This window comes from Salvelinus namaycush, chromosome 30, assembly GCF_016432855.1.
Source record: "Salvelinus namaycush isolate Seneca chromosome 30, SaNama_1.0, whole genome shotgun sequence".
In the NCBI taxonomy this organism is placed as follows: Eukaryota; Metazoa; Chordata; class Actinopteri; order Salmoniformes; family Salmonidae; genus Salvelinus; species Salvelinus namaycush.
The window spans coordinates 7,847,145-7,875,082 of NC_052336.1; the positions used below are offsets into that span (position 1 = coordinate 7,847,145).

Consider the following 27,938-nt stretch of genomic DNA (forward strand, 5'->3'; position numbering starts at 1 on the left):
ACAGTAATTTTATACCACTGTAGAAATACTGACTAATTTTCATATCATCTTTATCATATGTATAAGAACATTATATGTTTTACATCAGTCGACATGACATGGACCTCAGTTGTCCAAGACACTCAAAATAAGACACGCAGACAATGCAGCTTTCAAGATTGCTTTAAGATATAGATATATTTTCAGATCTGAGTTAATGTCAAAAATACACATTATGATTTACAGAGTTTTGCACTAGATCATAATGCTGAGGATGATAGATGTCACATAAGCAGTAACTGAAATATTAATTTAAATATTAAATAACTGACGATAAACAAAGAAAATTATGTAAACACTAAAGCTACATGTTACTCTCTATTGCAACACTTCAGAGATTTGTTTTTGTAACAGTACAAAAAAATATTAGAATATTACTCCTTTTGATTTCCAGTCGTGGAAATACACAGTGCGCTTTTTCAATGTCGTCTTGTAATTTTCTCAGTCGCTTGATTGCTTGTTCTGGTCAGTCAGTGGTCCATGGTCGCTAACGTGTATTTGATGTGTGTTTTAGCATGTCTTTAATACATTTATAAAGATGTGTTTGAGCATCACAGAAAACAGCAGGGTTCTGTAGGGCCAGGAGTTGTTCATGGTCTGCAAAATCTCCAGGCCTTAGGTATCTGGGACCGAGCCTGTCTGGACTGTTCCACACGAGAACGCTCTGAGCCCAGCTCTCTGACAGCTCTGTGGGTGTGTGTGTATGCGTAGATGCAGTTAGAGGAGTGTGTGCGTCAGTGCAGATAGAGTGTGTGTGTCAGTGCAGATAGAGGTGTGTGTCAGTGCAGATAGAGGTGTGTGTGTGTGTGTGTCAGTGCAGATAGAGGTGTGTGTGTGTGTGTGTCAGTGCAGATAGAGGTGTGTGTGTGTGTGTGTGTGTGTGTGTTTGTGTGTGTCAGAGCAGATAGAGGTGTGTGTGTGTGTGTGTGTCAGCAGCGCGGGGAGAAGGCTGGGTCAGCTGGGGACTCTGTGTAGGACTTGAGTTCGTAGGCCGCTCCACTGTCTACCTCCATAGACTTCCTACTGAACAGCAGTCTGATATCCCTGTGGAGGTACACTTTACCTGACCTAGAGGTCTGGAACCTGGATGAGGGGGGGGAATGAAGAAAGAGCTAGATTAGTGCCAGTACAATGTTTTCCTGTTCAGTTTGGTCTTCTGTCCAGTCTTGACTAACAGGTCATTTATTTGATTGACAGGTGAGATGTGATTGACAGGTCAGCTGAGCCAGGCGTCTTTCTTACCTCAGGTGAATGAGGTAGCGCAGGATGCGTTCCTGGCCGAGGGAGAGGGCTTTCCTGCTGCTGCCGTGTGTGTGTGTGTTGTCTGGGCTGCCGTGTTTGTGTGAGTGTAAGTGTGTGCTGTCCCGTCGAACGGGGACAGAAAAGGTCCTCTGACGGAGGAAGGTCTGGTGGCCGGCAGGCATGGCTCTCAGGTCATACACCACCACAAACATCTTCACCACCGTCTTATTGGGGTTAAATAAGGTCTGGGAGAGAAGGAGGGAGAGAGAGAGGGCAGGAGAGAGAGAGAGAGAGAGAGGGCAGGAGAGAGAGAGAGAGCGAGGGCAGGAGAGAGAGAGAGGGCAGGAGAGAGAGAGAGAAAGTGGGCGGGAGAGAGGAAAAGAGAAGGGGGTAACACACTACAGTAATGTATTTCTCTCTGTCCCCACTTAAGGTCTCCCTCTCCTAACTCTCTGCTGGAACGGGAGCTGGCCCATCTTTCCTTTGTTCTCTCTGTCTGGAGTTATTATGTCAGCAACAGTGACACACATGCACACACATTTAAATAAAAGTCTTCAATGTGTATAATCCACAGAGTGTAAATCTGTCCTCACCACTTGAATGGTTCCTGATGGAGGGACGCGGTAGCCCCGTTTACCCAGAGTCTCCAGGTTGATGACTCCCTGTAACAAAAACAACACACACACTATTAATATTGATCTGCACTGTGAGCAGTAAGTGTGTGTGTGTGTGTGTGTATGCGTATATATATATATATATATATATATATATAACAGAAATATAAAACGCAACATGTAAAGTGTTTTACCCCATGTTTCATGAGCTGAAATAAAATAATTCCGAAATTTTCCTGACACAAAAAGCTAATTTCTCTCAAATTTGTGTACATCCCTGTTAGTGAGCATTTCTCCTTTTCCACGATAATCCATTTACCTGACATGTGTGGCATATCAAGAAGCTGATTAAAAAGCATGATTATTACACAGGTGCACCTTGTGCTGGGGACAATAAAAGGCCACTCTAAAATGTGCAGTTTTGTCACACAACACAATGCCACAGATGTCTGACTGCAGGAATGTCCACCAGAGCTGCTGCCAGAGAATTAAACATTAATTTCTCTACCATAAGCCTCCTCCAACGTCATTTTAGACAATTTGGCAGTAAGTCCAACCGGCCTCACAAACCACAGACTATGTGTATGGATGGCGTTGTGTAGGCGAGCGGTTTGCTGCTGTCAACGTTGTGAACAGAGTGCCCCATGGTGGTGGTGGGCTTATGGTATGGACAGGCATAAACGACCGACAACGAACACAATTGCATTTTATCGATAGCAAATTTGAATGCACAGAGATATCATGACGAGATCCTGAGACCTATTGTTGTGCCATTCATCTGCAGCCATCACTTCATGTTTCAGCATGATAATGCACGGCCCCGTGTCGCAAGGATCTGTACACAACTCCTGGAAGCTGAAAATGTCACAGTTCTTCCATGGCCTGCATACTCACCAGACATGTCACCCATTGAGCATGTTTGGGAGGCTCTGGATCGACGTGTACAAAAGCGTATTCCAGTTCCTGCCAATATCCAGCAACTTTGCACAGCCAATGAAGAGGAGTGGGACAACATTCCACAGGCCACAATCAACAGCCTGATCAACTCGATGTGAAGGAGATGTGCCGCGCTGCATGATGCAAATGGTGGTCACACCAGATACTGACTGCTCTTTCAGTCATGTGAAATCCATAGTGTAGGGCCTAATTCATTTATTTCAATTGACTGATTACCTTATATGAACTCAGTAACTCAGTAAAATCTTTGAAATTGTTGCATTTAGATTTTTGTTCAGTGTATATAAAGTGTGTGGGGGGACATATATAATATGTCTGTGTATGTACTGTAGGTGTGTCTCACCATGTATGGCGAGGGTGCGTTGTCGTCAGAGACGCTGTAGAAGGAGACGTCGACGGGGAAGGTCATGTGACTGGGGCAGAAGGTTCCGGAAGCACCCACCTCGGCCGTGAAACCCTCCACCGACCCCAACGGCTCCAGGCGGTAGTTCAACACACACTCCTGTAACACACACATGCTTTAGGTCATACAATGCATGTACACTGATGTGGCGTGTGTGTGTGTGTGTGTGTGTGTGTGTGTGTGTGTGTGTGTGTGTGAGAGAGTGTGGTACCTCAAAGTTGCCCAGTAGACTGAGGCTGGCAGGTGGAGCGCTGGCACTGAACAGCGGCTGAGGTTCCTCTGACTCCTCCACTCTCTTCACACACACTCTTCACAACAGAACACACAGTAGAGGGTTAAAAACGGGTTCACACACACACACACACTGGTCGATTGATTCATTTGTTGAATCATGAGAATTAGAGATGGCTTGCAGACCCTGCAACCCTCGGATGATTTGGACATGCACGAAATATGCTAATATCATTCCCATGAATTGAATGGGATTTGTGCCACAAATGCTAAAATATTACTATTTGGAAACAGTGTCAGGGAAGCTAAACCAAAGCATGGATTGCTGTCATGCGGTCTAAATCTGAATTTATGATTCAACATGACTAATACTGTATATTCAAACACTATCAAACCTTAATCAGCTATGTATGTAGAAGCATCATCCCCAGCTCAAACTGACCTCTAATCCCTAATCCACACAGTAACCCAGCGGCCAGATCAGAGCAGAGCAGGGCCTCTGACTGTAGGAGCTGTGTACAGCTGCCATTTTAAGTTGAGCCTCAGTGTCAGGCCAGTAGCAACAGTACTCGCAATACAGCCACCAGAACAGCAGGTGGCAGTGTGAGAGGACAGGACAGGGCTACAGTACAATACAGGCCTGGACTGACTGAACACTGATGTCTAGTAAGAACATCATCTCACCTACCAGTCGGCTCGCTCTCTATTGAACCTCTAAGTGGTAGCAATTGAGTTTGAGGACAAGGTTATTAAGGACCTAAATCTGACCATGGATCTATGGTGTGTACATGATAAGTCTAAATCAAATCAGATTTTATTGGTCACATACACATGGTTAGCAGATGTTAATGCGAGTGTAGTGAAATGCTTGTGCTTCTAGTCTAGACAGTGCAGTAATATCTAACAAGTAATCTAACAAACTCACAATGACTACCTTATACACACAAATGTAAAGGGATGAATAAGAATATGTACATATAAATATATGGATGAGCGATTGCCATGCGGCATAGGCAAAATGCAATAGATGGTATAAAATACAGTATATACATATGAGATGAGTAATGTAGGATATGTAAACATTATTAAAATGGCGTTATTTAAAGTAACTAGTGATACCTTTATTAAATCCATTTATTAAAGTGGCCAGAGATTTGAGTCTATGTTGACAGCAGCCTCTATGTTAGTGACGGCTGTTTAACAGTCTGATGGCCTTGAGATAGAATCTGTTTTTCAGTCTCTCGGTTCCAACTTTAATGCACCTGTACTGACTTGTGGATGATAGCGGGGTGAACAGGCAGTGGCTCGGGTGGTTTATGTCCTTGATGATCTTTTTGGCCTTCCTGTGACATCAGGTGCTGTAGGTGTCCTGGAGGGCAGGTAGTTTGCTCCCGGTGCTGCGTTGTGCAGACCGCACTACCCTCTGCAATTGCCATACCAGGCGGTGATACAGATTGTGCAGATTGATGCAGATTGTGCATCTGTAAAAGTTTATGAATGTTTTAGGTGACAAGCCAAATTTCTTCAACCTCCTGAGGTTGAAGAGGCGTTGTTGAACCTTCTTCACCACGCTGTCTTGTGTGGCTGAACCATTTCAGTTTGTCCGTGATGTGTACGCCGAGGAACTTGAAACTTTCCACCTTCTCCACTGCTGTCCCGTCGATGTATGGATAGGGGGGTGCTCCCTCTGCTCTTTCCTGAAGTCCACGATAATCTCTTTTGTTTTGTTGACGTTGAGTGAGAGGTTATTGTCTCACTCACCTCCTCCCTGTAGGCCGTCTCGTTGTTGTTGGTAATCAAGCCTACCACTGTAGTGTCGTCTGCAAACTTGATGATTGAGTTGGAGATGTGCATTGCCACGCAGTCATGGGTGAACAGGGAGTACAGGAGAGGGATGAGAACGCACCCTCGTGGGGCCCCAGTGTTGAGGATCAGCGGGGTGGAGATGTTGTTTCCTACCCTCACCCCTGGGGGCTGCCCGTCAGAAAGTCCAGGACCCAGTTGCACAGGGCGGGGTCGAGACCAAAGGTCTCGAGCTTAATGACGAGTTTGGAGGGTACTATGGTGTTGAATGCTGAGCTATAGTCAATGAACAGCATTCTTACATAGGTATTCTTCTTGTCCAGATGGGATAGGGCATTGTGCAGTGTGATGGCGATTGCGTCGTCTGAGGACCTATTGGGGCGGTAAGCAAATTGGAGTGGGTCTAGGGTATCAGGTAGGGTGATCCTTGACTAGTCTCTCAAAGCGCTTCATGATGACAGAAGTGAGTGCTACGGGGCGATGGTCATTTAATTCAGGTACCTTGGCTTTCTTGGGAACAGGAACAATGGTGGCCATCTTGAAGCATGTGGGGACAGCAGACTGGGATAGGGATTGATTGAATATGTCCGTAAACACCCCAGCCAGCTGGTCTGTGCATGCTCGGTGGACGCGGCTAGGGATGCCGTCTGGGCCGGCAGCCTTGCGAGGGTTAACACGTTTAAATGTTTTACTCACATTGGCCACGGTGAAGGAGAGCCCACAGACTTTGGTAGCGGGCCGTGTCAGTGGCACTGCATTGTCCTCAAAGCGAGAAAACAAGTTGTTTAATTTGTCTGGGCGCAAGACGTTGATGTCCGCGACGGGGCTGGTTTTCTTTTTGAAATCCGTGATTGACTGTCGACCCTGCCACATACGTCTTGTGTTTGAGCCGTTGAATTGCGACTCCACTTTGTCTCTATACTGACACTTTGCTTGTTTGTTTGATTGCCTTGCGGAGGGAATAGCTACACTGTTTGTATTCGGTCATATTTCCAGTCGCCTTGCCCTGATTAAAAGCGGTGGTTAGCGCTTTCAGTTTTGCGCGAATGCTGCCATCAATCCACGGTTTCTGGTTAGGGAAGGTTTTAATAGTCACAGTGGGTACAACATCACTGATGCACTTGCTAATAAACTCGCTCACCGAGTCAGCGTATACGTACGTCAATGTTATTGTTTGAGGCTACCCAGAACATATCCCAGTCTAAATGTGTGTATGATGTATGTGTGTGTGTGTGTGTGTGTGTGTGTGTGTGTGTGTGTGTGTGTGTGTGTGTGTGAGTTAGAGATCAGTACCTCTTCCCTGCGGTCCAAGGCAGTCCTTTACAGCTGGTCAGAGAAGAGTCCAGGTCAAAGTAACCAGTCTGAGTTCTCCTCTGAGGAACCTGAGAGAGACAACACACACATTTAATAATACAACATAACACACACAACTGTACACAAAACTTTATTGACAACATAACACAAAACACCCAATTTAAACACTATAGCATGACAGCACACACAATTATATAATAATAATAACAACAACAAGCACCACATGAAAAACACAAACAACTTTAAAATGATTCCATTGTTATGAACAACCTAGTCAGCATCAACAGGAGTTTAGTCAGAGTATTCATACTATTGAGGAGAAGATGAGTCATGTGGCTCCACACCCTGACTGACAGTGTGTGTGTGTGTGTGTGTGTGTGTGTGTGTGTGTGTGTGTGTGTGTGTGTGTGTGTGTGTGTGTGTGTGTGTGTGTGTGTGTGTGTGTGTGTGTGTGTCTTACAGGGCTGGAGAGCAGGGGCAGGCCGGTACAGGGGTGGAAGGCCTTGGTGAGGGTGGAGTCCAGAGAGTGACGGTTGTGTTTCCTCCAACTGTTACACGGTCTCAGGGGCGAGGGAGAACGCTACGGAAAAAAAACACACACTGGCTTTAATACAGCAATTTTCAACAACCATTTTAGACAAATGCCAAATACACTATGTCAAAGATCCTTTCTCAAAATCTCTTTGTACTGTTAATCAACATTTTCCAAAAGCGGTAATATCCTCTTTCACATAGGCCGGCTATTTAATTGAAGTGTCTTTGTGTTGGACAAAACAAGCCACACGGATGATATTCAACGTTTACTGCAGTGTGTGGTGATTTTCTAATCAGGTGTGCTCATCTATAGGGACACTCACCAGGACAGTGTTGGGCTCTGTGCCAGGGGGTGAGGTAGCAGGACTGGGGGGGCTGGAGGACTTGGAACCTGGGGGGGCCTGGTTCTCATCCTGGAGACTAGAGGGCTGGGTTCGAGGGCTGCCCTGAGTCCGTGAGGGCGGAGTTCGAGACTCTGTCTGGGTCTGGTTGTGAGACTGAGTCAGAGGTTTCATGTGGTTCTGGATGAGAGCAGTGGTCTGGGTGTGGGTGAGCTTGGTGGTCAAGGTCTGTGCAGTGGTCTGGGTCAGGGTGGTGGTCTGGGTCACTGTTAGGGTCTGGATGGTCCTCAGAATGTTGTCTTTAGGTGAGGAGGGTCTGGGCTCCTCTTGGGGGCGGGTGGGGTGTAAACTCTTTGAGGTCTTGGCCCTGGGACTCTTGGGGCTGAGTAGTGGAGAGGACTGGGGCTGGGGTAGAGGCCGTGGGATGACTAGAGGAGAAGACCGGGACAGGATTTGGAGTCGGGGGCTGACCTGAGGGTCTTCAAGTGATGAACAGCCGTTCTGGGCTCTGATTGGACCGTCTGTCTCTGGAGGAACACCAGCTCTGTCTGTGCTAGCAGGTGTGTGTGAGAGAGTGTGTGTGTCATGGCTGGGTGTGTAGCCGTTGCAGTGGCCACTGCTATGACTGTAGCCGCCTCTGTGTGTGGTGTGTGTGTCGGTGCACAGCGTGTGTGTGCTGTGTGTATGTGGTTTGTGTAGCGGGCTGCTGCTGCGGCTGTGTGTTGGGGACAGAGAGGGGACAGACAGTCTGTCCTGAATCAGTCTGGTAATGTCCTGAACAGCATGGGACAAGAGACTACTGTCTCTCTCTCGCTGTCGGTCTCTCAATGCCTCTCTGCCTCTTTGTGTCTCCAGGTCTCTCAGTGTCTCCCTGACTCTGTCTCTGTCTCTCCGTGTCTCTCCATCTCTGTCCTCTGGGAGTCTCAGTCTGCGGCAGGCAACAGGCTTCGGAGACAGCGTCTCCCTGATAATAGCCGCTGCGTCGCCAATAGGCGTGTCGAAAGGGGAGGGCGGGGTGTCCTCAGTAGGCGGAGCTCCCTCTGGCTCTTTGGTCTTGCTGAGCGTGGTGTTGTCAAGGTAACTGCCCCGGACAGGGGTCTTGGTGTGGGTGTCGGGGGTGAAGAGGGCAGGGGGGAGATGGGGGGCGGTCGGGTCACAGAAGTTGAGGCGCTGAGCGATGCGGGCGATGACTTCCTGTCTCTCCTGGAGCAGCGAGCCAATCAGAGGATTGGTCTCAGAGGAGGGTCTGGGGGAGGGGCACCGCGGGGGCTCTGCCAAAGAATAAGTCTTAAAGGCCCGGAGGGCTTCGGAGCCACGTCCCTTGGTGCTCTCGGCCCCGTTGACGGCCTTCCCATAATCCTCGGTGGTGTGTGTGATGTCATCGGAGGGGTCTGAGGTGAGGGCATAGAGCCACCTGACAGTCTTTCCCCCGGGGGGGAGGGGCAGGGTGGAGGACAGCTTCCTGTGGGGGCGGGGGGAGGGCCGGGGGGAGAGGGGGAGGTGGTAGGGGGATGATGTCTGCCCCTTATTGACCCGGAGGAGGTCTGATCCATTCTGGCTAGAATGACTATGGCTGTCTGTGGGGTCCGGGCCTCTCTTACTGGGCAGAACGAGACTGGGAGGACTGGGGAAGGGGAGGCCAGAGAAAGGCAGAGACGCTCTGTTGTGGCTCTCTTTAGAGTTGTGGCTCCTCTCGTACAGAGGCGGGTTAGGGTTCAGGCCTGGGTTAAGGCTAGGTGTCTTGCTGTAGAGGTTAGGGTTCAGGCCTGGGTTAAGGCTAGGTGTCTTGCTGTAGAGGTTAGGGCTGAGGTTGGGCTTAAGGCTGGGGGTCTTGCTGTAGAGTGGGGCCAGGGTCAAGACGGTGTGTATGCTACAGGCCAGGGTGGGGTAGGTGGGCTGACGGGGGAGTGACTGGACCCTGAGCCTCAGGGCAACACTCTGGGACACGTTAGGGACAGGGAACAGGTGCTCCGCTGGGGGCTGGGAGAACTGACAGACACACTCCTCATCTGCTGCACTGATCCTGTGGGACAGAAACACACAGGCTTATAACTTGTGATCACATCAAATTATTTAGTTCATTTTGGAAAGTATTTTATGATCAACATTCAGTAGCGATATAGAAAAATAATGGGGAAGTCGTTAAGAGGTTCTTAGTGTATTCTTGTGTGTGTTACCTGTAGAGGAAGGTGTGTGTGTGTGTGTATTACCTATACAGGATGTTTCGGGGTACAATGCCGTGAGAAGCACTGAGCCAGGCACTGAGCTGGGAGAAGAAGACGTAGGAACGAACAGCCAACAGCAGAGTCTTCTCCTCTATAAACCTATCACCGCTCCTAGAGAGAGACAGGGGGGAGGAGAGAGAATCAGACCTTTGCTTTAGCTAGCAATGGCTAAGGGAACTAGCATTAGCAACGATGCCAATGCCAGGCTCTGTTGCAGCCGGCCGCGACCGGGAGGTCCGTGGGGCGACGCACAATTGGCCTAGCGTCGTCCGGGTTAGGGAGGGTTTGGCCGGTAGGGATATCCTTGTCTCATCACGCACTAGCGACTCCTGTGGCGGGCCGGGCGCAGTGCGCGCTAACCAAGGTCGCCAGGTGCACGGTGTTTCCTCCGACACATTGGTACGGCTGGCTTCCGGGTTGGATGCGCGCTGTGTTAAGAAGCAGTGCGGCTTGGTTGGGTTGTGTTTCGGAGGACGCATGGCTTTCGGCCTTCGTCTCTCCCGAGCCCGTACGGGAGTTGTAGCGATGAGACAAGATACTAACAATTGGATACCACGAAATTGGGGAGATAAAGGGGGTAAAACCCCCCCAAAAATAAGAATAGACTGCCGAGTTTCAGTAGAAACATCTTATTTCTGGACATTTTGAGCCTGTAATCGAACCCACAAATGCTGATGCTCCAGATACTCAACTAGTCTTAAGAAGGCCAGTTTTATTGCTTCTTTAAATCAGCACAGTTTTCAGCTGTGCTAACATAATTGCAAAAGGGTTTTCTAATGATCAATTAGCCTTTTAAAATGATAAACTTGGATTAGCTAACACAACGTGCCATTGGAACACAGGAGTGATGGTTGCTGATAATGGGCCTCTGTACGCCTATGTAGATATTCCATTAAAAAATCTGTTGTTTCCAGTTACAATAGTCATTTACAACATTAACAATGTCTACACTGTATTTCTGATCAATTTGGTGTTATTTTAATGCACAAAAAAAGTGCTTTTCTTTCAAAAACAAGGACATTTCTAAGTGACCCCAAACTTTTGAACGGTAGTGTATATACATGTTTTCTGTTTGATACGGCGGCAAAGTGGAATATTCCAGTTTTTGCATGTGCCACTAGCTCAACCTAGTCCTGACAGAAAGTGTGTGTCGCGTGTACATACTGTCGTGGTACAGGCTGCAGGGTGTATGTGTGTGTGTGTGTGTACATACTGCAGTGTGTGTGTGTGTGTGTGTGTACATACTGTCGTGGTACAGGCTGCAGTGTGTATGTGTGTGTGTGTGTGTACATACTGCAGTGTGTGTGTGTGTGTACATACTGTCGTGGTACAGGCTGCAGTGTGTATGTGTGTGTGTGTGTGTACATACTGCAGTGTGTGTGTGTGTGTACATACTGTCGTGGTACAGGCTGCAGTGTGTATGTGTGTGTGTGTGTGTACATACTGCAGTGTGTGTGTGTGTGTACATACTGTCGTGGTACAGGCTGCAGGGTGTGTGTACATACTGTCGTGGTACAGGCTGCAGGGTGTGTGTGTGTGTGTGTACATACTGTCGTGGTACAGGCTGCAGGGTGTGTGTGTGTGTGTACATACTGTCGTGGTACAGGCTGCAGGGTGTGTGTGTGTGTGTACATACTGTTGTGGTACAGGCTGCAGGGTGTGTGTGTGTGTGTGTGTGTGTGTGTGTGTGTGTGTGTGTGTGTGTGTGTGTGTACATACTGTCGTGGTACAGGCTGCAGGGTGTGTGTGTGTGTGTGTGTGTGTGTGTGTGTGTGTGTGTGTGTGTGTGTGTGTGTGTGTGTGTGTGTGTACATACTGTCGTGGTACAGGCTGCATTGTGTGTGTACATACTGTCGTGGTACAGGCTGCAGTGTGTATGTGTGTGTGTGTACATACTACAGTGTGTGTGTACATACTGTCGTGGTAGAGGCTGCAGGGTGTGTGTACATTCTGTTGTGGTACAGGCTGCAGTGTGTGTGTGTGTGTGTGTGTGTGTGTGTGTGTGTGTGTGTGTACATACTGTCGTGGTACAGGCTGCATTGTGTGTGTACATACTGTCGTGGTACAGGCTGCAGTGTGTATGTGTGTGTGTGTACAATAGTACAGTGTGTGTGTACAGTACTACAGTGTGTGTGTACATACTGTCGTGGTAGAGGCTGCAGGGTGTGTGTACATTCTGTTGTGGTACAGGCTGCAGTGTGTGTGTGTGTACATGCTGTCGTGGTACAGGCTGCAGTGTGTGTGTGTGTGTGTGTGTGTGTGTGTGTGTGTGTGTGTGTGTGTGTGTGTGTGTGTGTGTGTGTGTGTGTGTACATATTGTTGTGGTACAGGCTGCAGTGTGTGTGTGTGTGTGTGTGTGTGTGTGTGTGTGTGTGTGTGTACATACTGTCGTGGTACAGGCAGCAGGGTGTGTGTGTACATACTGTCGTGGTACAGGCAGCAGGGTGTGTGTGTACATACTGTCGTGGTACAGGCAGCAGGGTGTGTGTGTACATACTGTCGTGGTACAGGCAGCAGGGTGTGTGTGTACATACTGTCGTGGTACAGGCAGCAGGGTGTGTGTGTACATACTGTCGTGGTACAGGCAGCAGGGTGTGTGTGTACATACTGTCGTGGTACAGGCAGCAGGGTGTGTGTGTACATACTGTCGTGGTACAGGCAGCAGGGTGTGTGTGTGTACATACTGTCGTGGTACAGGCTGCAGGGTGTGTGTGTACATACTGTCGTGGTACAGGCAGCAGGGTGTGTGTGTGTACATACTGTCGTGGTACAGGCAGCAGGGTGTGTGTGTGTACATACTGTCGTGGTACAGGCTGCAGAGTGTGTGTGTACATACTGTCGTGGTACAGGCAGCAGGGTGTGTGTGTGTACATACTGTCGTGGTACAGGCAGCAGGGTGTGTGTGTGTACATACTGTCGTGGTACAGGCTGCAGGGTGTGTGTGTGTACATACTGTCGTGGTACAGGCTGCAGAGTGTGTGTGTACATACTGTCGTGGTACAGGCTGCAGGGTGTGTGTGTACATACTGTCGTGGTACAGGCAGCAGGGTGTGTGTGTGTACATACTGTCGTGGTACAGGCTGCAGGGTGTGTGTGTACATACTGTCGTGGTACAGGCTGCAGGGTGTGTGTGTGTACATACTGTCGTGGTACAGGCTGCAGGGTGTGTGTGTGTACATACTGTCGTGGTACAGGCTGCAGAGTGTGTGTGTGTACATACTGTCGTGGTACAGGCTGCAGAGTGTGTGTGTGTGTACATACTGTCGTGGTACAGGCTGCAGTGTGTGTTTACATACTGTCATGGTACAGGCTGCAGGGTGTGTATGTGTGTGTGTACATACTGTCGTGGTACAGGCTGCAGAGTCCATCGCTCCAGTAGCAGAGCGTCTTGTTTGATCGCTGGGTCACTGATGGGGTCACTAGGGGGACTCTCGTCTCCATAGCAACAGTCTGGCAGCAGCATCACCTCCACCATGATGGGAATACTGTTCCTCCACAACACACACACCTCCGAGCGCACACGCCGCGCCTGCACACACTTGAACACACACAGACAGGGGAGGGTAAGTGTGTGTGTGTGTGTTAGCTGAGGCAGTGTGTTACTTGGGTGGGGCAGTGTGTGTGTGGGTGTGTGTGTGTGTGTGTTCCCTGGGGAAGTGTGTGTCATCTGTGTGTGTATGTTTGTGGACGTTACCTGTGGCAGTTTGTCGCTGCACTCGTGCCTGTGTAGGGGCGGCAGGGCGGACTTTGCAGGGGGGCAGTGCAGCCCCTCTGTGCGACCCTTCACAGAACATTCTGGGGTCCGTCCCTCAGTGATCAACAGGGTCAGGAACACCAGGAAGTCCTCAGCATCGTACTCAAAGAACTCCTCCACCACCACGTCTGGAAGAAGGGGAAAAGAAAAACACTGGTCAGTTACATTCTGACGGGGAAACATTTACATTTACGCAATTCAAGCAAGAACACGCATTCAGAGATCATTGACAGTGTAGAATGGGATAAGGCATGGAACTCAAGACAAATCAAATGGCAGCAGGCTCCTGTTCTCTTGTAGAGTAGGAGACAACATGCTACAACACCCTGGCCCAGACTAACCACTAAACACAGACAGGAAGGGAGGAAGGACAACACTATTCCTGTTCTGGGGATCATTTTAGAATCTCCACGTCAGCTGAGCACAGGCGCTGTGTCACAGAATAACACTCAGACAGAAAAAGAACAGTGTGTTCTGCTGTAGTGTCTGTCCGGTCAGGGTTGGGTTAGGGTGGAGCAACAGAAACACAAGCTTGACAGTCAGAGAGGTTATGTTCAAACAGAGCTCTGTCCTCCCTACAACCCAGCTCTAACAAAGAGCCTCTCAGCTGGCTCTGGGGGTCGCTGTGTGTCTAGTTTGTCTCCGTGTGTGTGTGTGTGTGTGTGTGTGTGTGTGTGTCTATTTGTTTGTGTGTGTGTCAGGCAGTTACACACATTCTTCCAGGGAACTCCTCCCACGTGCTCAGAGCTGCTCTCTGCACATGGAGAGAGTCAACACAGACACAGAGTGGGAGCGAGACAAAAACAGCACAGAGAACATGGATCAGGGGAGGGGGCTGCAGCCAGCTGTAGGCTGAGACTTAGGGAGTTGGAGAGGGGTTCGGGGAGAGAAACCCAGCTCTGACTGGCTAATGGCTATAGGACAGGTGAGAGTGAGAGGGGGAAGGGAGAGGAGCAGCCTTTAGGACTTCCTATACAGTGATCTGCTCTGCTAACCCTCTGCCCCCTCCCAGTGGAGTAGGCTAAATGTAAAGCTCTGGCAGGAGGGAAAGAGAGAGGGAAACAAAGGAGGGAGAATAAGGAGGGAAAGAGAGAGATCCTCCGTTCCAGTGGGATCGGCCAGAGAAATATGGGACATGGCGGCTCTGGTGTCAGCTTTCTGTTTTTAGTGTGAGTATGTGTGTATCGTGTAAGTATGTGTGTATCGTGTGAGTATGTGTGTATCGTGTGAGTATGTGTGTATCGTGTAAGTATGTGTGTATCGTGTAAGTATGTGTGTATCATGTGTGCATGTGTACAGCGAGTGTGTATTATGTAAGAGGAGAGGTTTATAAAGAGCGGACTGACTGCAGAGCAGCACGCAGGTCTTATTAATAGAACTACTGCTGCTGTCCTGGAGAGGAGCTGGAACGGAGCCCACTGATCAGCTGGCCTAGTACACACACACGTCACAGGGTGTGGAAAACGTCCCCCAGGGTGCTGGATTCGTACAGGGGAGGGGAGAGGGTGTGTGTGTAGTTAATAGATAATGTAGTCATGTTTAGGTCTGCTGTATAGTGCTATAGTACAAAAAATACTGCTGTTGTTTTTTTAGGCCTCAGCTAGAAGACAAGCTGATTAACTCATGGGCTAACACACACTTTCTCCTTCTGGACACACACACTTTCTCTCTCCTTCTGGACACACACACTTTCTCTCCCTCTTTGCTGAATCTCCAGGTTCCCACACTAGTCCAGAGAAACAGATGTCACAAGTATAACTGATGAGACATAAGCACTGAGAGGGGAGATCATGTGTGTATCATCAAGGCTAGAGGTCGACCGATTATGATTTTTCAACGCCGATACCGACCGATTATTGGAGGACCAAAAATGCTGATACCGATTAATCGGCCGATTTTTAAAATGTATTTGTAATAATGACAATTACAACAATACTGAATGAACACTTATTTTTAACTTAATATAATAACATCAATAAAATAAATTTAGCCTCAAATAAATAATGAAACATGTTCAATTTGGTTTAAATAATGCAAAAACAAAGTGTTGGAGAAGAAAGTAAAAGTGCAATATGTGCCATGTAAGAAAGCTAATGTTTAAGTTCCTTGCTCAGAACATGAGAACATATGAAAGCTGGTGGTTCCTTTTAACATGAGCCTTCAATATTCCCAGGTAAGAAGTTTTAGGTTGTAGTTATTATAGGAATTATAGGACTATTTCTCTCTATACCATTTGTATTTCATATACCCTTGACTATTGGATGTTCTTATAGGCACTTTAGTTTGCCAGTGTAACAGTATAGCTTTCGTCCCTCTCCTCGCCCCTACCTGGGCTTGAACCAGGAACACATCAACAACAGCCACCCTCGAAGCAGCGTTACCCATGCAGAGCAAGGGGAATAACTACTCCAAGTCTCAGAGCGAGTGACGTTTGAAACGCTATTAGCGCGCACCCCGCTAACTAGCTAGCCATTTCACATCGGTTACACCAGCCTAATCTCGGGAGTTGATGGGCTTGAAGTCATAAACAGCACAATAGTGAAGCACAGCAAAGAGCTCCTGGCAAAACACATGAAAGTGCTGTTTGAATGAATGCTTACGAGCCTGCTGGTGCCTACCATCGCTCAGTCAGACTGCTCTATCAAATCATAGACTTAATTATAACATAATAACACAGAAATACGAGCCTTAGGTCATTAATATGGTCGAATCCGGAAACTATCATCTCGAAAACAAGACTTTTATTCTTTCAGTGAAATACGGAACCGTTCCGTATTTTATCTAACGGGTGGCATCCATAAGTCTAAATATTCCTGTTACATTGCACAACCTTCAATGTTATGTCATAATTATGTAAAATTCTGGCAAATTAGATGGCACAAACTGTTGCATATACCCTGACTCTGCGTGCAATGAACGCAAGAGAAGTGACACAATTTCACCTGGTTAATATTGCCTGCTAACCTGGATTTCTTTTAGCTAAATATGCAGGTTTAAAAATATATACTTCTGTGTATTGATTTTAAGAAAGGCATTGATGTTTATGGTTAGGTACACATTGGAGCAAGGACAGTCCTTTTTCGCGAATACGCACCGCATCGATTATATGCAACGCAGGACACGCTAGATAAACTATTAATATCATCAACCATGTGTGGTTAACTAGTGATTATGATTGATTGTTTTTTTATAAAGATACGTTTAATGCTTGCTAGCAACTTACCTTGGCTTACTGAATTCGCGTAACAGGCAGGCTCCTCGTGGAGTGCAATGAGAGGCAGGTGGTTAGAGCGTTGGACTAGTTAACTGTAAGGTTGCAAGATTGAATCCCAGAGCTGACAAGGTAAAAATCTGTCGTTCTGCCTCTGAACAAGGCAGTTAACCCACCGTTCCTAGGCCGTCATTGAAAATAAGAATGTGTTCTTAACTGACTTTCCTAGTTAAATAAAGATTAAATAAAGGTGTAAAAAAAAAATACCGAAAATACCGATTTCCGATTGTTATGAAAACTTGAAAACGGCCATTCCGATTAATCGGTCGACCTCTAATCGAGGCTGCTATCAGTTCAGTTGTAATACAATTTTCCTCTGTTCCAAACCAAGGCCAGATCATTATGAACCCTCTCCTGGTCATCAATACCTGGTTGACATTGTTGACCCCTGGATAGTCTAGTAGGGACAGTATCTAACCTGGAGGAGAGGTGGTGTGTGGCTACTACCTAGTAATGTGCCATCTGTGGTCTGATGGGGCATACAATTCACACCCTCCCTCGAGCCCCTGCATCTCCACACACACACACACACACACACACACACACACACACACACACTTTCAGATTCAATTCATGAAACACAGAGTCTGTATTAAACACACACAGTGAGTGGATATATTAGTTGTGGTAGGCAGTAGTGTGAGATTAGACAGCTTCTCCATGGTAAATCTGATTACTGTTACAGCAGGGCAGGCCCCTCTAGGATAAATATAACTACACTACAACTACCCAACACTAACCATACCCCCCACTAACACCAACCAGCATTAACCATACCCCCACTAACACCAACCAGCATTAACCATACCCCCACTAACACCAACCAGCATGAACCATACCCCCACTAACACCAACCAGCATTAACCATACCCCCACTAACACCAACCAGCATTAACCATAACCCCCACTAACACCAACCAGCATTAACCATACCCCCACTAACACCAACCAGCATTAACCATAACCCCCACTAACACCAACCAGCATTAACCATACCCCCACTAACACCAACCAGCATTAACCATACCCCCCACTAACACCAACCAGCATGAACCATACCCCCACTAACACCAACCAGCATTAACCATACCCCCCACTAACACCAACCAGCATTAACCATACCCCCCACTAACACCAACCAGCATTAACCATACCTCCACTAACACCAACCAGCATTAACCATACCTCCACTAACACCAACCAGCATTAACCATACCCCCACTAACACCAACCAGCACTAACCATACCCCCACTAACACCAACCAGCATTAACCATACCCCCAAATCCTCAAAATAGTTAGAATGAATCTAAAATAACTCTAGAAATCTGTCATTCATTGTGATGATTTTACATCTAACTAAAATGTTTGGTGTAGTATTCTCAATGAAAACGAGTCTCATTGAAATATCAACAAAGACTTTATTGAAGAATCCCTACTGTTGACCAATCCCTGACGAAGGGGCGTAGACTTCGGCGCCGAACTTCAGCTTGCCTCTAGAAAAAAATGTGCCCGAACAACCGAAAAAAAGTCAAAAATGAACAAAAACAGCACAAAATGTTGTCATATTATATGCACAAACTTTTCCGAACTGTTCGTCTGGGAAGCATGCGAACACCGTAACACAAATATCACTACCTACAGGTTTCCTCTAGGATTGTTTTCAAGTTAGCGGGGGGATGGGGGCGTCGTAGTGGGCGTTGCCAATTGTGCAGCCTCCTACCAACATCTTTAAAGGCCCTCCTCTCGGCAGAAGAGACCAAATTCTTCTGTTTTAAATGTAATTTCCTGCAATTCTACAAATTTTGCCATGGCTTGTGCCATCTGAGTGACTCAAAAATGAGGGAGCCCCATGCCATGACATAAATAATTTGTATTTTGTTGATAGTTCTCAAAGATGATCTCATTTGAAAATATATAACTTCATTATATTTTCTACAAACGTTATATCTTTAGTCTTTTAAGTTCACTGAAAACGTTTTAGCATAAAAAAATGCATAAAATAATAAGCATTCATATTTTTTGGGAGTGGTTGGCAACGATTAGCAGCGGCGGCACGCAATGAAAACACACACACCACCAGCTAACACACCTCAACACACACCAGCGAACACATACAGCCTTGAGGTTCCTCTCCTCTGGTCATAGTGCACATCTATTTTGCATGGGGACAAAGGGTTGCCCTGGCAACACACAGATCATGTTAATGTCCCGTCACGGGGATTCTGTGTGTGCTGGAATGAGTTGGGTCTGTGTGTGAATCTGTGTGTGTGTTTCCAGTGGCACGTGAGTCACGTGTGTGTGACTCATCTACACGTGTGTGTCTGTCACTGTGTGTGTGTGTGTGTGTGTGTGTGTGTGTGTGTTCTTACAGACTCTTTGTTCTCCATGAGGCCTAATCTGTGCCTCAGTGACTGAAACAGACAGCAGTCCAGCTCACTCTACAGGAGCTCTGATTTAAGATACAAAAACACTAACTAGCCTACACTGTAGCGGCAAGCAAACAGAAAAGTGTTGTCAATACAAAGATGCAGTTTCCTGTTCCATGTGATGTTGGCCTGCCCTGAAATCACATGTAGGAACAATAAAGAGAATAGAGTTTGAAGTTTAGCCATGTTCAATTTACAGTTTCCTGAGAGCTCTCTCTTTGTTCCCTTTATCTACCCCCCCTCTCTTTACACAAAGGGGCAGATTCACAGCACACATAGCAACACACAGATGCCTTCTGATTGGCTTAGAGGGTTGGGTACAGTTTTCTCTTTCTGCTACTGTGAACTCAGCTGCTCCGGCTGCTATTGTCTGGACCTCTCAAACACACCAGGCCCAACGGACACACACATATCAAACCCTCATTACTAGCTGCTGCAACAGAAGGGCTTTCCCACACACACCAGATTAAGCTTTTACTTGAGCCCAACTGCTAATTTAAAACACTACCACTAGGGACGAGTCTAACGAGAGCATTCAGCCTGGCTAAAGCTTTTAATCACGGTCCTGTGTGGACTGGGCTCAGCTCTGAAGGCCTGTCACCTGTAATGTTTACCATTACAGGTGACACTGATCAGACTAGCCCTGATCATGCCCTCACTAGCCTGGGTGTAAAGGCCTCCAGAGCCAGTGCTCTCTCTCTGCAGAAGCCCACTCTTTGTCCCACTAATACTGATTACGTAACTGGCAGAGTGCCCGGCACAGCACAGGGTAGGACAGCCGGGTAGTACTCTCCTCTGTGTACCCACTATGGCCTCAACAGCGGACTCTGAGCACAACTACACTTTACTCTATACTCTGTAGACTGATAGTCTGTGCTCTGCCCTTTAACCTAGGTTGAGGAGTTTACAGCCCCCCCAATCAGCCACATGTTAGAGAATTCTGATTGTGGGTGTGTGTTTTGCACACTCAGCTGGTCTCTCCTGCTGGCTGAGCCGGGTCTATCTGGCCTTGGTTGAACGTGCGAATGCATATGCGAACCCACAAACACACCCCTCTGACCTACAGCTCTCAGGAGATTACATTTCTGACACAGAGGACAAATTGAGCAACGTCAACAACGCTCCAAAGGCCATGGAAAGTGTGGCAGTCAGACTTTTTAAAGTGCTGAACTGAACTGGAGCTGGCCAGCCATGGCCTAATATATCTCTGTATGACTGACTGATCTAGCCAGGTCATGGGTGGTTCTTCTCTGCAATAGATAGAGGTCAGACGACTGACGACTCTGACATGTTGATCTATCTATCTGGCTATGAAAAGCCAACTGACATTAACTCCCGAGGTGTTGACCTCTTGCACCCTCTATAACCATTGTGATTATTATTTGACCCTACTGGTCTTCTATGAACGTTGGAAACATCTTGAAGAACGAGCTCGCCTTAATGGCCATGTACTCTTAGAATCTCCACCCGGCACAGCCAGAAGAGGACTGGCCACCCCTCAGAGCCTGGTTCCTGCCTTTCTAGATAGAGGCCGGTGGCTAGGAAAAACTACATCCTCATTGCTTGCTCTCTGGGGTATTCGGCTCGGTTTCTGTATAAGCACTTTGTGACAACTGCTGTTGTAAAAAGGGCTCTATAAAAACAGTTGATTGATATCTATCTAGACTGGCGGCCACTTGCCAAACTAGTTGTGCTTTAACCAATTCCTCTGTTGCTGGTTATCGTGTAGAGACCAGCGTTAGATACAGGCCAGAGGCTACTGATAGTCGTCTATGCTCCACAATGTATTCAAACCTACATATTGTGTCAATAGACAGCTCTCTTTCCAGATGCCTTTAACAGCACAGGCACAGCACAGACAGACCAATAATCTGGTTAGGACTATGTTGACCTTGTTGCTAAAATAAAGCAACAGAACAAGCAGCAAGCTGACTAACCATGTGGAAGTTTATCTCAGATATAGCAACAGCATGTGAGTGAGAGAAGGCAACCATGCATGGTGGTGGGCGGCCATGTTTAGAACAGTAAAGCTGTTGGCTGACTTTTGGAGGGAGGTGTGTTGTTGTTGGCCAAGAGGATTCTGACCCAGCAAGGGGACTCTACTCAGCTCCAACTATGGGATGTGTGTGAAATTGTCAATAGTCTGTTACTTTCCTCTAGTCGTCTCCTCTAAAGTAGTTTCCTCATATTGTCCCCTCTTCTTGATCTGCACTGATCTGATTCTGAACACAGGTCAGAAGATGAGAGGAAGCCAATGTAAACTATTGACATGCAGCCCATATCACAGGAGAGGAGAGGAAGCCAATATAGAATTTTGACATGCAGCCCATATCACAGAGCATCATATATGGGCCAGGGAAGGCATAGAGAGTGGTGCGCTCTGCTAATCCTTCCCCCTGCCAGGAGGAAACTGAGCGGGCCAGAGGGTTCCTACTGTTCCTGCTGAGCTGGCTGCCGGTTGGCTGAGCGCAACCATGGGGGAGGAGCCACAGGGGCACAGGAGGTGACCGGCACACAGGAGCTGATGATGTCACTAACACAGAACCGGTCGGGTCAACACACTTACGTCCCGTGCTGGTTCTGAGCAAGAGCAACCACTGAGCCTGAGTGTGTGTGTGTGTGTGTGTGTGTGTGTCAGGCATGAGCCCGAGCAACCACTAAGCTTGTGTGTGTGAGCGTGAGCCTGTGTGTGTGTACACACGTGTGTGTGTGTCAGGCCAGCGTGAGCCAGATAAGACCCTCACAGTTACATAAGAGCATTACTGGGAGGACTGGTTGGAGCCGAATCACACGCTGAACTGGAACTACAGTACCGGCTAACACAGGAACCTGTCAGAGCACTTTTATGTTCAAGTTACATACCGCACCTTTAATAATAACAGGTTTATTATTGCTGACAAAAGAATAACAATAGGCATGTTTTGGAGCCCAGAGGTCTACAAAGACAGTCAGCGTAACACATCCAGCACGTCAAAACACAACATAGTCCTACATCCCAGTGATCAGACGTGACTGACCCTGTCTGTGAGAACAAAAACACCTGTCACTGTACCTGCCTGTCATTCTGTCTGGTTAGTGAAATAACATTACGCCTGTCCTTTTGTACCCCGCCTGTGTGTATGGTGAATAACAAAACACCTGTTGTAGGTGAATCACTGCAAGAAGGTTGGCATAATAGTCAGATTGACTGTCTGATTGTTCTGTCGTGCCTGGCTGTCGGTGAGAGTTCCCTCAACTCTGTGCTCTACTGGCTGTTCGGGGCCTTGGGGGATGGGCTAATTAAGCAATAAGGCCAGAGGGGGTGTGGTATATGGACAATAGGGCTGCTCCTATGGGCTGTTCTTATGCGCGCCGCAACGCGGAGTGTTAGGACACAACCCATAGCCGTTGCATATTGGACATATATCACAAACCCCCGAGGTGCCTTATTGCTATTATAAACTGGTTACCAACGTAATTGGTATTAACAGCTTCTACCCCCAAGCCATAAGACTCCTGATCAGCTAATCAAAGGGCTACCCACACCCCTCTTTACGCTGCTGCTACTCTCTGTTTATTATCTATGCATAGTCACTTTAACTCTACCTACATGTTCATATTACCTCAATTACCTCGACTAACCGGTGCCCCCGCACATTGACTCTGTACCGGTACTCCCTGTATATGGGTCGGCAGGTAGCCTAGTGGGTAGAGCATTGAGCCAGTAACAGAAAGGTTGCTAGATCGAATCCCTGAGCTGACAAGGTAAAAATCTGTCATTCTGCCCCTGATCAAGGCAGTTGGCCTACTGGGGAACAGCAGGTTGTCATTGTAAATATGAATTTGTACTTAACTGCCCCGTTAAATAAAAGGTTAAATAAAATAAAAAAATATAGCCTCGCTATTGTTATTTTACTGCTGCTGTTTAATTATTTGTTACTTTTATTATTATTTTTTTTTACTTAACACTTATTTTTTCTTAACTTCTTAAAGCATTGTTGGTTAAGGGCTTATAAGTAAGCATTTCACTGTAAGATCTACTACACCTGTTGTATTCAGCGCATGTGACAAATTAATTATCAAATAACATTTTGAGCAGTAAAAAATAAATGTCTTGTCATACGCATGGTATACGGTCTGATATACCACGGCTTTCAGCCAATTAGCATTCAGGGCTCGAACCACCCAGTTTATAAGGGGGGGGTAATCTGTCTGAGGGGTGTGGACATCCCCCGAGATGCCTTATTAGATCTCCAACAGGAAACACCTCCAAACAAACTGATTCAAAGGCACGTTCCAGTAGACATTTATGTAAAGAAAGCTTCGATATGCCTTCAGTGATCAGGAAATTTCTGTTTGTTCTTCTCTTCCCCTTCCCATCTATTCTTCTTAACCCCGTCTTGTCTCTCCTCCCTTATTCGTTCCTCTCCAGAACCATGACTCATTGTGAGATCATGTGTGTGTTGTAGCCTATGTACTTAGTGTGTGTGTGACATCCGACCATTTCCTTGCTCTTTTGTGACTGTTCTGCCATGGCTCTTTATGAGATCTGTTACAGCTGTGTGTGCACACACACGTGTCTGTGTGCAATATGTGTGTTGGTTCTCCTATCGTTGTCCCCACAAGGATAGTAAAACAAGGGGGGGAAAACTCTCCCTCGTGGGAGGACAAAGGCTATTTTAAACTTAGGGGTTAGGTTTAGGGTTACAATTAGGATTAGAATTAGGGCAGGGTTTCCCAAACTCGGTCCTCTGGACCCCAAGGGGTGCACGTTTTGGTTTTTGCCCTAACACTACACAGCTGATTCAAATAATCATCAGATTGTGTTTGTCTCTCTCAGCCAGCACAGGGGCCACATCCACAGCACTAGCCTACATGAACAACAAGTCAGTCAGATGACTTCACTTAGCACTGAGCTAAACACTGCACTGCGATGGCTCCCTTTCCCTTTCTCACACACATGGTTGCAATCTAAAGTTGAAAAAGCGCTTGTGAATCAGAATTTGTATAACAAGTAAAATCATTAAAAAAAACAAGAACGAGTTCTCTAAACATTCTCTCTGCTACGTTGTGGGTGTGTGAATCAAGACATAGTAAGCCCACTGGGGTAAAGCCTAGAGAAACTAACTCCTGTCACTAGTTCAGCGTAGAGGCTAGAATGCTCCGTAAACACCTTCCTCGCCAGGGAGATGAGGAGGTGAGAGGGGGTCTGGGAGGAGGAGGAGAGGATAAGACAGGAAAGGAGAGAAGAACGGGATCAGGACAAACGGAGGAGAGAGATAGTGTCAGAGGAGTACAGGGAGGGCAGTCTGTCTGTCTGCATTTTCAACCAGAGGAACAGTATGTCCCATAATAACAATAGAACAGTGGGACCATCGGCTGGCCTGTCATATGGGAACTGCTCCAGAGCAGCTTCTATTGCAATTAGACATTATTAATAGAACCACCGTGACAGACCGACAGGGAGCCAACAGCACAGCAGAACACAGAATCTATATGAGGGGGAAGGGAAAGAAAGGCTCAGTTGGTAGAGCATGGCACTTGCAACGCCAGGGTTGTGTGTTCGATTCCCATGGGGGACCAGTAGAAAAACATATGAAAATGTATGCACTCACTACTGTATGTCGCTCTGGATAAGAGCGTCTGCTTAAATGACAAAAATGTAAATGTAGTCCAACTACAGTAACTTGAGATCCAGCAGGAAAAGCCAGATCTGTCTCTTTAGCTCAGTAAAAATGTGTGTTGTTGTTTACAACTGACCAATCAAAATATAAACTGCAGTGTGTAGTACAGTAAATGTGTGATTTAATTACTATATGTACAGTGTGTGTGTTTACCACATCCATATGTCAGAGCCATGAACCCTGGGTTCTTTTTAAAGGTAAAGCCAGAGTCAGTGTGCAGGGGTGAAATCTCAGCCTTTTGGTGTTGGATGACATGTTTACACCCTGACATTGGGTAGAGAGTCATGTTACAGTAGTGTCAGTAGGATGGGGGTGTAGGACAATGATGGTGTGGGGTTTGTTGTGTAGTAGGAAAAGCAATCTCTGATTGGGCTTCCTTTGTCTGACAGTGGTTGCTGTGTGACCACATCAAACCTCTGTGCAGTAGTTGCAGGCCCTGCCTATTGTCTGACTAGTGACAACAGGTCCCAGTACAGTAGACAGAGACCAAGCTAGTACAGAAGAAACAGGCCTATTTTCTTACTACAGAACTCAGAACAGTAGATACAGACAGCCATATTGTCTTAATACAGGCCTCAGAACAGTAGATAGAGACAGGCCTATTGATTGACTCCATGTTTGGTGGTAACTAAAACAAACATAAGCTGAATGTCTTCTGATTGAAGGTAATGTGCTAAGGCCAAAGAGTATCAGCTAGCTGCTCGGAGCTCCAACTAGCTGCTGTTATGTTGTTGCCCCTACAAGAATCATAACCAACCTTGGATTAATGACAAGCATGTTGAAGCACTACATTACTAGACTATGTCCAAGCAGGCAGACTGGCATACAATACAGTCCATGTATTACTAATAGAGCTAGCATTACAGACCACTGCTGCTGCGGTTGAATAAACCTGATATGAAAACAGAGAAAGCTGGCTGCCCTGCAGACTTCATGTTAATCTTACATCATGTAAACACACAGACAGTACAGAAGGCAGAGAGCAGATCGAAGTCTCTGTTCATAGTGATGATTCAGAGTCACAGTGAAGATGTTCAGTTCGAACAAAGGGCTTTGAGCATTGCAGCATACCCATACCAGAGACTGACAGAATAACGCAGAGCTCTCAGGCACACAAAAGAAGCTAGAGCTGTTCTATCATGCAGTGAGTTGTTCCGCCGTGTCAGCGTGACCTGCTGCGTTTTGTTCCCCAAAAACAGCTTTTTGACAGAAATTACAAGATGACATTGTGTTGTTATAATTCTACCATTGCTCAGATATCTGTATCCATCTTGTTTACCTATCCATTGTGTAATTTGGCAGTCAGAATGTCCTAATTTCCGTGGCCTCACTGGCCTGCCTGGGTCAGGTTTACTTTGTTATCAACACAGGCAGGCAAGCAAGTTAACCAGCTGTTACATGATTCTCCCTCTCTGCCCGATACCTCTCCCTCTTCCGGGGGACTGCCTGGCTGGCTACATTCTGCTGATCCACAACACACACAGGCCAACGATGGATCATGTCAATATGATCCTCATGACCCTATTAGTACTGCAATGATGGGCACCGTAGTGAAGGCTCACACAGACGAATACCATGAACAGTATAGCTTCTGTTGGCATGGAATAAATCCATGTAGATCAGCTTACCTCGCTCTGGTTTCATGTTAGCCAGTGTCATCTGGATCTCTCTGGGAATCTGGCAGCCTCTGTCTGTCTGTCTTCGGTCTGAAGACTCCCGTCCACACAGCCCTGACAGCAATATACTGCTGTGTGTCTGACTGTGTGGATCCAAATCTTCCAAAGGATTGCTGACTTATTGCATTAAGCAACAATACCAGCTGGGTAGCCTGTATGCTGCCAATCGCCCCCTAATTTACCCAACAAAGCAACGCTTTGTTACCAAACTGCTACTGTACAGGTCCATCGAGTCAGATCCACTGTTAACTGGCCAACGAACAGTTGAGCTAGCTAGCTAAATCTGACCGTCAAACATTAGATTAGCTCCGAGTTATTGCTTCATCAACCACCTAGCTAGCCAACAAGGCATTGAGCTGACAATCTGACTGTCCACCCCCCAAAAATAAACGTCTCAAATTCCACCACCAAAACCACGACAGTAGTCCCGTCACGAAGCATCTCTCTCTCTCTCTCTCTTTCAGCTACTGTAACCTCACCTATTTGGCTTAGCTAACGTGGCTTTAGCTAGCTGACCAAACAAACAACACGCAGGCATCTGATCTGATGACGACCTTCTCAAACAAAACACCCCAACCCCCACGCGCAGGTAGAGTGATCCACCTCCGATAACAATGGGCTCGAGGAAAGGACAGACCTCGTTCAACCGATCATTCTGAAAAACAGCCAACGTTAGCTAAACGCCGTGTTGTCCAGAAGCATAAGTTCCACTTGTCGTCTTGAAACATAGTGAGGTAAAGTAGCCACGTCCCGTGTCAGTTACCTAGTTATTGTTGACTAGCTTTCTCTCATTTCAAAAGTTTGTCAGAAAACAAGCTGACCATTTATTTCCCAACTTGTCGCAGTGGCTAGCGAGCTTTTTTCCTTCTTCCAAAACAACGGTTCGCTAGCTAGCGAACTTCGTCCAACTCAATAACACAGTACGGGCGCATACCGTTGGCAACAAAATTATTTTGTATGCTCTTTCTTATCCATAAACTCGTTGGTGTGCTCTCTTCCCCTCTCTCTAGCAATGTCCCCGTGTCAAAACAGATCAGCGCAGTCTTTTCTCAGTCACGTGTCCCAACAACAGCTAGACCACTTTCCTGTACCAGTCCTCGAGTGAACCTGCTGCGATAGCAACCGTGATCTAGAAACTTTTTGGTTACAGTTTAACAATGTGTCAAGATGACAACAAATACCATACACTAAACATGGTTCAAATTAACATTATAACTCTGTGTAAGTGTACCTCTGTCCAGGCCATGATTGATACATTGTAGCGGGACGGCCACTGCTCTGATTTGATTGGTGGATTGGATGCGCGTTCACGTCTGCACGTGGCACGTGTATTTTGTATGTGAACATTTTGTTCTCGGTGCTTGACATGTTCAGATACAGATTAGTGCTGCGTTGATGTGCTCCTCTGGGTGTTATATTTCGTAGTTGTGAAATACGACTTCG

At 46.9% G+C, this 27,938-nt stretch overlaps 1 protein-coding gene across 1 annotated transcript; it reads right to left on the reverse strand.

Moving 5' to 3' along the window:
- Positions 1 to 146: 146 nt before the first annotated feature.
- fam214a (family with sequence similarity 214 member A) lies at positions 147 to 27,741 on the reverse strand. The gene is made up of 12 exons (XM_038969557.1): positions 26,448 to 27,741; positions 13,398 to 13,585; positions 13,045 to 13,241; positions 9,689 to 9,814; positions 7,461 to 9,501; positions 7,064 to 7,183; positions 6,583 to 6,671; positions 3,467 to 3,563; positions 3,196 to 3,354; positions 1,875 to 1,943; positions 1,282 to 1,526; positions 147 to 1,122 (listed from the first exon to the last, which is right to left on the reverse strand). Exons 1-12 carry the CDS (start codon positions 26,476 to 26,478, stop codon positions 969 to 971), a joined length of 3,516 nt encoding a protein of 1,171 aa, XP_038825485.1. The 5' UTR covers positions 26,479 to 27,741; the 3' UTR covers positions 147 to 968.
- Positions 27,742 to 27,938: the final 197 nt, after the last annotated feature.